Here is a 12,357-nt window from a genome sequence, read left to right as displayed (position 1 = left end):
TCTTCGATGAATGCATTACTTTTTTGAATTTTTTACTTGATGTTAACAATAAAAGTAGTGCGCTCTGTTATTCTGCGAGAGGGGGGCCTGTGGGAGGAACAATTAAATTGGTCTTTCTTGACCTAACGCACTACTCATAAGTGACACTGGAGACCGATACAAAGCACGTTGCAGATTTTTCTCTTCTTGGGCCCCTCAGGCGTAACCTCCGAGTATTCAGCATCCTTATGTTATCCTTGAACTCCAAATTGTACGCAGGTGGTGAAATAGGCTCCCTTTCAAACTATTTGTATGTTAACGAAAGGCACCAGTGAACCTCCAGTCAATGGGATTTTCAGCTTCATATACTGCTGTTAAGGTTGTTGTGATATCCTGGATATTGCTGCATATTGCCTTGACGGACCACTCTGCTTTTGGGGTCCAGTTGGGCAGGAAAGTTAAGTTAGGAAGACTGCGAGCAAAACATTCAGTTGCGTCTCTCCATTTACAGGGAATAATCAGTAAATTAGTGTTTCTAACACTGTGTGCGTGGAAAGTTAGTGGCAGGCTATCATCAGATTTCGTTTAGGGGACGAAGCATGCGGGATCTACTCAAGAATGGTTTTATTTTTGAGGTCATTGCTCGGGATATAAGTTGATGCACAAACCAAAGGATTGATTAAAAGCCTTGAACAAACAATGGAGCATGATCTTCTCTGATTTCGAAGAAATGCAACTCCTTGTGTGGACAACATCAAGAACAATTATGAATACATTTATTATCATTTTCCTGATGTGTCCTTTGTTTGACGTATGCAACGTAAGCAACAATGGTTAATAGTACAGCAAACCACAAAAGTTCATTTGTCCCGGTCATTTTCGTTATGACGAATAACCTCTCCGTTGCAGGCGTGAAAAGGTCCCTTGAGTACTTGAGTTATCACCTTATTGCCAAAGCGCAGTACGTCAGCAATCATTTGTCTTTGTTGGCCTTTAATGGCTGAGTAGAATTCATCCACCAAACCCTAAGTAGCTTACGGAATAAGGTCTGACCGCGGATGTCATTTAAATCTAACGAGTGCTTTGCTTTTAATGGCGGGCCAATACGTGGATCTAGGGTGCTTTCTGCTTCCTCGCCAGTAAAACTTTCTACCTCTGAGATTCGCGTGTTTTTCAGGTACAGTTTTAATGTGGTGATAATTGCTTTATAACATTCTCCTCTCAGAGCCGAGACGTTTGCCCTACTTGCAAAGGTACAAGAACCCGCGTGTTTTCAATATTTTTTCGATGTAATTAGTCGCAGTTTTCTCTGGTTTTAAATGACTCCGTCCGCATAATTGGGGTAGACGCCATCGGAGAAAAGTCACTTGCGCACGACTCCTTGTTGGAAAACTGCGATGTATTCACGAACAACCTTTATTTTACTCAAGATAAATCTCAAGATTCTAGCAAGTTGATAGTGCGTTCATGTACTTACGGTATGTTTGTACACAGAACGCAAAACTCATTTTTCAGGAGGTACGATTTCTTTCTTCTAATCCACCAGATGTGTCTTGATGGGATGAGTTGACAAAAGGCGACTAATGCTGTTTAAGTGCTCAGAATCCGACCAAAGTTTGAGCTTAATAACCCAAACAGAAGCACATTTTGCTGTTTACTAAGTGCTATACCTTCCCCGAGATCCCGCATGCAACAACCTATTGTTGAGGATTTACGTTGTTGTCCTTGGCTTTGAAAACAAAATTAAAACAGAACCTATCCCTCAAATGCAGCTTTCCCTCAAGCTGTTAAGTATTTTACCCTGTTATTTGAAGGTGAGCTTTGAGCCGTAAATCAAATGAACTTCAAATATACGCAGAATACTAGTTAAGTTTTGGCTGGCCAGCAGTTGGCCACCAATTAGATTTTTCTTGGGAGTACGTTAGGCCAAGCGCATAAATGATAATGAGAACTGCACTTTTTGTTCCCCTACAAAAGCGATAATGTTTTTCTCTCGGATATGGTGGAATGTTCAAATCGAGAGATTGACCTCTAAGGTCTTAAAAGTCCATAGAGAGTTCTGAAGCATCGAAATACTATCTCTTTGGAGATGGGTTGTGTACTGTGAGCTCTTCCAAAGAAACAAACGTGGCTAATTCTCACCTGTCTTTGACATCCGTAAAATGTACCGTCACAACTCAATTGTTTATCTAGTTAATTACAGTTGCGAACCACTAATAAACTGCTTTTTTATTCACAGATACCACCAGAAAAAAACAACCATATTCTGTTATGTAAAAAACAGACCTGATGGGCAACCACTCTTCCGTCTCGCGGCAGGTTGCACATGAAATTCGCTGAAAACAATTTATGTTTAGCTTTCAGACTAATGTCCGACTCCTTACGGTGGTTGCCAAAGTAGTTGAAAATAGTTTGTTTCTTGTGGCTTTGCTGCCTGATTATGTAATCAGGAACATGCCAACTCTTTAACCCAATTTGAATTATATTTCATGAGTTGCGAGATGTCTAGATTTGGACTTCAGTTACTATCATAAATTGAGAGCTACCTGATAACTTCTGTTCTAAAGAACAAACGAACTTGAATGGCGCCACCGATAAAAGGTCAAAGCAAACGATGGATATAAACTGTTCGTTTTGACTGAGGTTTTTTCACGTGGAGATCCTAAAAAATGACCAGATACGCCAATGACAAGCTTACTACAAACACACCTTTCTTCCCTTTTAGGAGACATGGTGACGGAATATTTTAGTCCCTGGTTTCATATTAACCAGCGAAAGTGATAAATTAAAGGCACCGTAATTAAAGATAGATGACCCTCTGGTTTCTAAAAAACTGATAAATTTATCCCCGCCGTCTTTTGTTTACTCGATGGTTTTCGCGCCTGTGGTACTACAGACGATAGCATATATATCTCAGAGATTAGCTCGTTTGTCGTAACAGTACTTGGTAACAACGGTTTCTGTTCATATTCGACTAATGCGTTTATTTTGCTACGGCCGAAATTCGTTTGCAAGGTACTGTAAAAGAACTATGTCTGCGTCGAGAACAAGGACTGAAATTAAGCCAAAATTGAAATGATTTATCTCTGAAAGACTTCGACAACTTGTCATTCATTTACCAGCTACCCAGCTATCCGTCTTTAGAAATAACCACATGAATGGATGAATTACTCATGCAGTCTGAGGTATCTTAATACATATTGTTTCTTGAGAAACAAAACATATGCTAATGATCCAGGAACTTGTTTTATTCCACAATCTGAATGCTATTTTAACTTGCCCTGTTTCCACTGGAGTGTTTCTTTTCTCAGTGGCACTTTGTTAAGAAACACAAATTTTTATGTAGGCTCTACAACTGAAGATGGATAGAAGCACCATGGATCTACGAGACCATTTCTGTTTAATTCAATTTGCCACCTAACTACTATCAACAATGGTGATCGCATTGTTAAACACCTTGCTTGTAACTACTCTTCTGCTTAATGAACTAATTTCCCATTTACTGGCAACAGAGATTTTCTCCGAGCGAACATGGCCACCCTATTGATATCTCATATTATCTGTGTCGTTCAGTCGCATAAATGAGACCATCACTTAATCATCCCCAACCAAGCATCTTGTTGTCACGTTGTTATCAGATTACGTCACTGAATGATGTTTCCCATGGGGAATCCAGATACACAAAGCTGGTGCACCAGATATATGCTACCAGAGTTTGTCTGTGTTACTTGGCGTTGTAGGCGTTTGGCTAGCAATGCTCCAACTCGGACAGATTTGGCTGATTAGGACTGAAAGTATCTGCATTCTCGCGAAAAATTCACTCCCGAGCAACAGCGCTATTTGTGAATGTTTATTATATGTCCACATATCTGATAATTTCCTATCCAGTATTTCATGTGTCGCCAAAGACAAGTAACGATCTGTGTCTACAACAAAGGATAAGAGAATAGAGGCCTAATCAATCAACACAATAGCTTTATCAGACAGATTTTCGGCTGTGCTTTATGAGGTTGCTTTTGAGTATTGTTAAGCACTTAATAATCTTGTCTTATCTGCATGTCTCACTTTGTTAGCTACAGGAATCTATGGATAATGTGATTAACACCGCCTCATTGAAAGCATTTACGTCTGTAATATATCACTTGGGAGCCAACAGTAGCTTGGATTTATTCCTTTGGCGTTTTTAGTAGCAAACGTTGGTCTTCCCGGTGATGTCTTCGACGAAGTCAATGTTGAGTTAGGGACCGCATTAATTGGCAAGAGATGTTCATCCACTTCACATCTTACACCCGACTAAGTGAAAGGAGGGCTGAACGGACGCTTGGTCTTAGAGAGTGGAGCACTATTTATGGGCTAAGAAGCAAAAAAGTCCGGTTTCTAGAAATAAATCTTCATTCTAAGCCCCTACGTTTCTGTGTTTTTTTCTGTTGGGGTTTTTTGCTATTGAGCTTTGCGAATATCATTCTATCTGACCAAGAGCTATGACAAATATGCACACGGGGACTTCCAATTCATTGTTATGCAAAAGATGAGTTGTCCGTCTTCATTTGGAGTTGAAACAATAATTAGACATCTTCAGTGAAGTTTTGATTGCCCCATGAACGATGAACAGCATGTACCTTCAAAATAGGATACTTTGGAGCAGACCGTATCCTATCTGTCACAATAAACAATTCAACCCAGCATATTGTGTGTTTTATACTGATGTCAAGAGATTAAACTCTCACATGGTTTTGCTCGTAGCAGCACATCAAATTGGTCTGACATTTACATGACAAAACTAGCCACGAACTCGATGTATTTCGATCTTGTGTGGCAATATTTAGAACCCCTGACGCCTAATAAATTTTACCGAACCTACAGTAGAACTGGAATGATAAGGCAGTACAGTGTCAAAGATAAACGCTGATGCCTCTGAACATTTTGGTGATCAGGTTACACAAATTTTAGGCTGAAAGTCTTTGAGGTATAATTAACTGACACCTTATCTGGCTGAACTTTGTCAAAATAACAGAACATTATGTGTAGAGTTCACCTTAGCAAGTATAAAGGGTACCGCAAAGGTAGTCTAATCCGCACCAAGACCATGGAATATGGCTTACACAACAAACAGGCAGGGAGTTAAATTTTGATTTGGACACAATCTTACCAAACTCGCGTTTATATTGTGTGGATAAATAAAAAAGATAGGGAAAATTACGTCTGAACAACCAAAAACCTTCTGAAAAGTTGCTTACCGGACGACTACTATAGAATTTTATATGGAACGAAGACAGTTTGCAAACACAAGGCAATGCAAACAGCGCTGAACAAATCAGGCAGGTCTGGCGAATCATGATGTGAATTCTGTGACAAGGGATGGGCGACCGTAGATGTGGGTGCACGATGTGATGCCACACAAAAAATAGAATAAGAATGGGTTTTAGATAAGATATGAAATTACTTGAATTTCCGATTTTATCCTTATCAGGTTTAGCAAACTTTGAACATCACAAATTTCCTATCATGAAACCAGAGGGTCTAGGACCTGACACCAAAAAACGTTTTTCTGTGCAGAGAGTGATTCTTATTTCATCGATCTGAATCCGAAATTACCACAACCCCATAAGAAAATTGGAAAGAAAATTGCCTAACGGTCTACTAAAACAATGGTAACCAGAAGAAGCCAGTAGTGAAGCTCCTGTCTATTTTCTAAACAAAAAGACCATTATCACCTATCGCTTATTAAGTTTGGAAATAACATTTTTCTTCCTAATTCACAACCACAAGCTAGTCATCAAATTAGGTCCGCTGGGATAGTTTGCGATTTTTGATATTCTTGCTCTTCTATGTTGGGAGACTGCGAGGCTAGAGGTCTGTTAGACAAACCAGTCAGATAAGAGTGTTCAAACTATCTCTCTTGATTGTGCAGCATCTGTTTAACCAACTCATCCATTATGCACAATGGGTCTAGTTAAGTTTCACTTCAACTATTTTGTCCTGACGTTTGGGACATTAAGTACGGACTTCTCCATGCCAAGTCTAAACAACGTGCAGAAAATCAATACACTAGCCTATGCTCTCAAAATGTGCGGTAAACACAAAAGACTTGACACATTAAGCAGTAAAAGGTGACAGCACCAATGTCCTCTTAATTTTTAGCTGATGCGGGCTGCGGGCAAATATTGGATGGTACGTGCTTTGAAGCGAAAAAACTCATGGATCCCTTTTATTTTTTGGGGGCGATTTCCATGATTCCGTGACTTTCAAAGGCCATTATATCTTTGTAGTCCCTAAATCATGAGCCGCAGTTTTTTGGTCTAGGTTTTTACTTATAAACCTGTGTGCATTCTACAATCCACTGTTGGTTTATATCGCCTTCACTGTGTCGCATGATTCACCGCGTTCAGTTGCCTCTTAACTTGGGGTGTTCACCCAGCCTGGATCAACTTGGGGCCCTATTGGGCTCATTTTCCTGCTAAGAGCGCTGGAACTAGGGACACTGCTGAATCCCCAGCCAATAGCTTATTTATTTACAGCTTGCAGACCGTGAGGATACTCACTAAAATCTTGTTTGTCTTATCTAATGAGTGTGAAACGGTTCGTTTAAAGAGCTCAGTACAAGTTACTCGTATCTTGAAGCTCATGTGATTGACTGACTCATCGAAAAGCTAAAGAAACAAATTTCTGGCCTAAACAGTAACTTTTCCCTTGATCTACGTCAATCAGCTGCCTAAAAAAACGGACACATTCAAACCAACCGCTTCTTAAGTCGGAGCTTGAAATTCTGAGCTTCCAGAAACCATGTCCATCTGAAGAACCTTTGGCAGAAAAAGGTCTTCACTGAGCTGTCTGTGGATTATCAGCAACCGTGTCATATTACTTACAAAAACGTATTACTTGTTTGGTGCTGTTCAAATTGGCAGGCACTTGGCTACCGGTTTTTCTCTGTTAAATCTCTATACTCACCGAAAGCTGATAAAAAACAATCCCCGATTTGTGATCCGATTTTGTGAACAGTTCCATTTTAAGCGTTTTGCTTCAGAGAGTTCAAACTAACCATAGCTTTAAAATCTGGCGTTAGGTTATTTTCAGTCTCTCATTTGACTTGTTTTGAAATTAACTGATGAGAGCCCCGATTCGAGGCATATCTTCTGCTTACCAATGACTGTTTTGCTTTCATAAATTGGCAGTACTACTCATTTTGCTTCCCAAATGAAAATGTCAATGAGAAGTCCTTAATGGCCTCGACGACATCGCCAGAAAGTATCACAAGGTTCATACCACTTTATTGAGTGCCAGCATGACTGAGGGTCACAAGTCTCGTCGAGTGCTGTATTGATATGGCCGTAACTAAGAACGAATATTATTTAAGAAGCTGGAAACTAAAAAGAATGAACCATCATCCGCGGTATCACATATATGTGTTGATGTTCCGTTAACGGAAAGAAAATTTAGGGTGAATTATGACCGAAGATATGTGACTACCACTCATTTATTCCAAAAGTGTAACAGACAGAAAAATTTAAACGAAACTACTGAGCATTCTGTGATCCTGTTACTAGTTATGTTCACTTGCGTACGCATTAACTTTTAGACCAATGCCAGAGAAAAAACATATATTTTCGGATCCAGTCTTCCTGTTAATAATCTCTTAATGAGGAATCATGGAAACAAAATGCCAAAAAACACAAACATACGAATTGGAAACGCATAATTTACTAAACATATGAAGTCAAACTCCCCTGTGCCATCCCTCCACTGACCAGAGTTTGAAGCTCGCAAGTTTGAATTGCGGTAAAATTTGTGATTCATTCACCTGTCCACTTTAGATACCGACCCGAGGATAGTGTTCAAAATTTAAAATTTTTAATTTTTTGAGCATAAGCAACAAACAATAAATGGCCGCGGAAGTCCTGGGCAACTGTATGTATTTACTAGGTCTCAGTGAAGGCGCGAAAATTTGTCTACTATTAAGAAAGCCGTGAAAAAGTTTAACTTCTGCTTTCCAAAAAAATCAGCTCTCGTGGTGCTTAGAAACAAACAAAAATATATTGAGCGGGTCCAGTATATCTGACTAGAGCTCTCGAATGCTGTTAATCTTTTGCGAATTTTATCCCATTGCTTACTTCTACCAACGGTTCAGTTACTCTTAGGCTAGAAAGTTCCAGTCAGTCAAATTCAGTGATACGCACAAGTGAGATAGGCATTGTTGATGCCTGATGTATCAAGAAAAGCTGACTTATTACTACCTGCAACAGAATGTCTCCAGGGTTGTTTGAACTTGTCGCTCTCTACAGCACTTGAACGTTTCAAGTGGAGTTTGAAGGCTCATCTGCAATTTTTTTAGCAATAGCTCGCAAATAAACACATCAGTATGCAAGAAAACACAGGTATAATTTTACGATTTCAAAACGCCACAGAATACATACGCAAGGGAAGTTACCATGGAGGACACGTAAATGAGAACTCGTCTGTACAACTCACGCGGTAATCAGTATATCTTGATGCATGAGAAAAGTGTCAGCTATATATTCCATGATGTCCCGTTTGACAAATATGCCTATGTAAGTTCAGTCGGAGAACTCCGTTCAAAGACCGGATGCGGTCTCATGGGTATTATTGGACGTCCGTAGGGTATACCTGCTGCTCCAAGACCAGCCAACACCAATCTCTTTAAAGCTTTTTTTTCTTGTTTTGGATGTCCACAATAAATAAGACTCCGGAATGCTTTCCGTAATTCCTCCGAGGAATAGCCGACAACGAAAGGATTGAGAGCAGTGAGACAAAATCGAGCCCAAAACGTTATCGCAAATGTCGGATAAGTAATCAGTTCTTTGGGAGACCATATTTCAATGATTTGAACGAAAAAGAATGGTAACCATCCGACAAAGTATATTAAAACATTCAGTAACATTTGCATAACCGCTTTGCACTCTCTCCTTATGCGAACATCTGTCTGATTTTGTGGAGCCTCACAGGTAATCGATGGAGTGTTTGAGTGAGGTATTGTTGTCACCAACTGAGGAGCATCTGATGCGGTTACTGTCAAATTGTTTTCATGTATCTCTCCGCTTACTGATCGGTTGACTCGTGGCTGGATAGGCATTAGTGCGCACCGTCGGAATGATCTCAGATTAGAAAACTCAGAATCACTTTTTCGAGTGATATTTCTACCGTAAGGCCATTTCGATGGCTTAAGGAAAAAGCTTGATTGAGAATCAGCTGAGCTGCGTGCTGAATTTGCCGTCCCACCGCGCCCAGCAGTTCTGCTGTCATACACGTCCAAATGGGTACCAGATGAGGGTAACACATTGAGACTGGTAGAGCTACGATGCCTCCCGGGGTTTTTTGTCTCACCGCACTGCATCTTTGCTCCAGTCCCATCACCTTCGTTTTCTTTTTGGCTGCCTAGTTGGCTCTCATTCATCCGCTTTGGAAGCGAGGCTGCGACTATAAGAAATCCACACTTTACTGTTCCGGGGATATAAGAGAACATTTTCGATTCTTCTTTTTTACTTTTCTCCGCATTTACTTTCATATAACACGGCTGACCACCAATGTGTATTCGCATGCTTGATATAGGCCGTTCCGATGACTTTGCAGCTTCTTGCCCAGTGACTGCATTCGCAGAATTTTTCAAGCGGGAAATTTCATCTTTTTCCTGAATTATACCAGTGGACTGGCCACGGACGTTTTGAATTACTCTGCTGCAAACTTTGGAATAACTGTACACCGACACGCTCGCCGGAATACACCAACACAACAGAGCTTGATATGTTCTAAGTAGTGTACCACTGTTGCGCATGCTGCAAAATGAATAATAAACAGTGTCTCCCGATTTCATGATCACACTGAAGTCGAATAGGGTAAACACAGGCAGGCTGAGAATAAATGCCATATTCCATGGAATCAGTAGCGCACTCAATGTGCGATTACCGGACATGAGGTGATTGTAGCGCAGTGCAAAGCACACCCCAAGAAACCGATCAACGGCAATCACAGCTAGGCTGTAAGTACTTGCGGTAGAAAAAAAGACATCTAGTCCCAAGCAGATTCGGCAAAAATTAAACGTTCCCACTGTCAAGGAGACGTGAAAAATCTCATTTCCAATCGCTGGTCCGAAGACAAATATACCGAGACATAAATCTGCGACAGCCAAATTGATCAACAATTTTCTGGTTGCTGTGAAACGGGCCCGGTTTCCGTGTGAAAGGGAGATGATGACAAACATATTCGAACAAATAATTAATAAATCCAGTAGTCCGAGGACGGAGGCTAGGATGTAATTTTCCACTTTGTCTGTTGCATTATTACTCGCGTTTAACATCATACTGCGTTCAACGCTTGGGATTGTGTGTTAAAATGAAGCGCCTTACATAGTACTGCTTCATTTGGGATACGAATAAGCTCTGAACGACAGGTGCTCTGTTTCCTCCCAAATATATGAACACGAAAGTGAACTGCAGTTCGGGAAGAAATTTCTCGGTTGCTATTGGTTTATAGGTATAGACAGCAACTGCGGGCAAATCAACCACTCTAGTTCCGGTCTAAAGCTCATTCAAACCAGTCAAGCGAACAGCGCTAGAATTTATCGCTGGTGTGTAAAAGCACACCCTGTGAATTGCAAAAGTCACACATTAATTCATTTCCAGAAAGTACCAAAGCGAAGTCTCACACCTAATCCTGGATTTCCTTTCCTGTCAACAGCAACGAAAACTTCTTTGTCCGATAAAGATAAACGATTTATTGTTCTAAGACAAGATGGACCGTAAAGCTCCCTGATGATTGCTAATAAGTGATACCATATAACTTTTTTCGTGAGTTTGTTACAAGCGTCGGACATTAGGGTCACGTATTTGTCCAACATGTGTCTTGGGTCCAGCACGTTTTGGCGAACGTAACTTAATCGAAACAGGTCTAACACATTGGAAAAGAACAAGCGATCGTTACGTACAGTCAGGAGATGGTTGACTAGTTTGTGAAAGAGTAGACAGACTCTTACGGAAACCAAAACACATTACCAAAATAACCAAAATGCAGGTGGTAGTGCGTGATTTGATGGGTATTACAATAGCAATTGCCTCTCTTGAAGGTTGTTTTGACTGTTCTCTTTTCTTTCCGGCTGGTCACATTTGTTACTCGTGCGACATACTGTCATGCCCAAGCTAGCTAATGATAATTTGGGGGCCTAAAATTTAGCCGATCATATACATTTACTTCTGTCCATCTATAGACTCTTCTCTTTTAGTTTGCTGTGAGCAGAATTCTTTTTTAATTACTCAAAAGTTCATTGGGTTTTGAGACTGGAGGATAAAATTTCGTAACTCTGATTTTACCGGCAAATGGTTGCCAGGAGCAACGTTTTGGTTTCTCTCGAGCAAATCTCCTGTCTAGTTTTTGGTGGAGCATACAACTTTATGGTCCTGGCGTTAGGACGAAGTATTGAAAGATGTACTATTCTGTGAAGACGATAAGGGCAAACTGCTATCGTTAAAAGTTAAACAAACTAGATTCTCCCTGTTTGAACTTCACTTATGTGGAATTGATGGGCTGCATTCGTTTTTGCTAGCTTAGTAAAGATGAGGTGAAACCACGCAATGAGAAAGTGCAGAGATTAACACAGCTATAAACTGGCTTGGACCTATGTTAACATAAATAACGTTACTGTGAAACTGGATTCAGGTTTTCTTGTGTAAAGATTTAAAGCTTTTGATGATGCTTACTTGGAGTCATGAAAATGCGAACCTGAGCAAACTAACTACTGGTAATTTACATGGCCAAATAATCACCACCAAAGGGTGAACACTAACTAATATGTGTGCTTATGAATTAATTTTATGCATATAACAGCAAAAGCGAATCCCGACAAGCTGAGCCACCTATCTATAGTAGTGTTACAGAATACTAAATTTGATAGACGGCCACACTGCCTATCCATTGTTTTGACTGTGTTATACCGAGCACGCATGACACAAGCTGTTATGGGTCAAAACTAGGCCTTATCAAATGATGCCCTGGCGCATTTCTAATTTCTGTCTGTCGTCTGTTGTGCCGGATGAAGACTTTCATCTCTAATGTTTAAGGACCTGAAGTTATTTTAGCTGAATCCAAGTACATCCTATCTAATAGTTGTGGTGATGGCTAATTAGTGGACAATTGCAACCCCAAGTATCTTTTATGCAGCTAGTAGCAAAAGGCATGGTGATTTCTTCACTATTCGACTGATTGAAAATAAGTTAACAATGAAAGATCAGTAAAAATATACTTGTTGATTGGATCTGTGATTTGCATACGACTCTGCTTTTCTTGTCCGGCAATATTTTCTAACAAACTCACAGCTCATCTGCTTCTGGATTACCTTGTCCTAGAACTTGCAAATATTCCCGGGGGAAAATG

The 12,357-nt window shown here is 40.2% G+C and overlaps 2 protein-coding genes across 2 annotated transcripts in view; both read right to left on the bottom strand.

Moving 5' to 3' along the window:
- The window catches only part of T265_03165 (hypothetical protein), a gene marked incomplete at both ends in the record, with an annotated part of 82,199 nt that extends 75,215 nt beyond the window's left edge, over positions 1-6,984 (bottom strand). Inside the window, one exon of the mRNA XM_009167578.1 lies at positions 6,928-6,984. Within this exon, the coding sequence (XP_009165842.1) occupies positions 6,928-6,984 (57 nt within the window). The remainder of the gene's footprint in view (positions 1-6,927) is intronic.
- A 1,537-nt stretch (positions 6,985-8,521) lies between these two features.
- The window catches only part of T265_03164 (hypothetical protein), a gene marked incomplete at both ends in the record, with an annotated part of 41,851 nt that continues 38,015 nt past the window's right edge, over positions 8,522-12,357 (bottom strand). The window contains one exon of the mRNA XM_009167577.1: positions 8,522-9,767. Coding sequence (XP_009165841.1) covers positions 8,522-9,767 — 1,246 coding nt within the window. The remainder of the gene's footprint in view (positions 9,768-12,357) is intronic.

This window comes from Opisthorchis viverrini (assembly GCF_000715545.1).
Source record: "Opisthorchis viverrini unplaced genomic scaffold opera_v5_43, whole genome shotgun sequence".
In the NCBI taxonomy this organism is placed as follows: domain Eukaryota; kingdom Metazoa; phylum Platyhelminthes; class Trematoda; order Opisthorchiida; family Opisthorchiidae; genus Opisthorchis; species Opisthorchis viverrini.
Note: the sequence above shows the minus strand (reverse complement) of the source record. Positions and strands in the feature narration are given on the sequence as shown.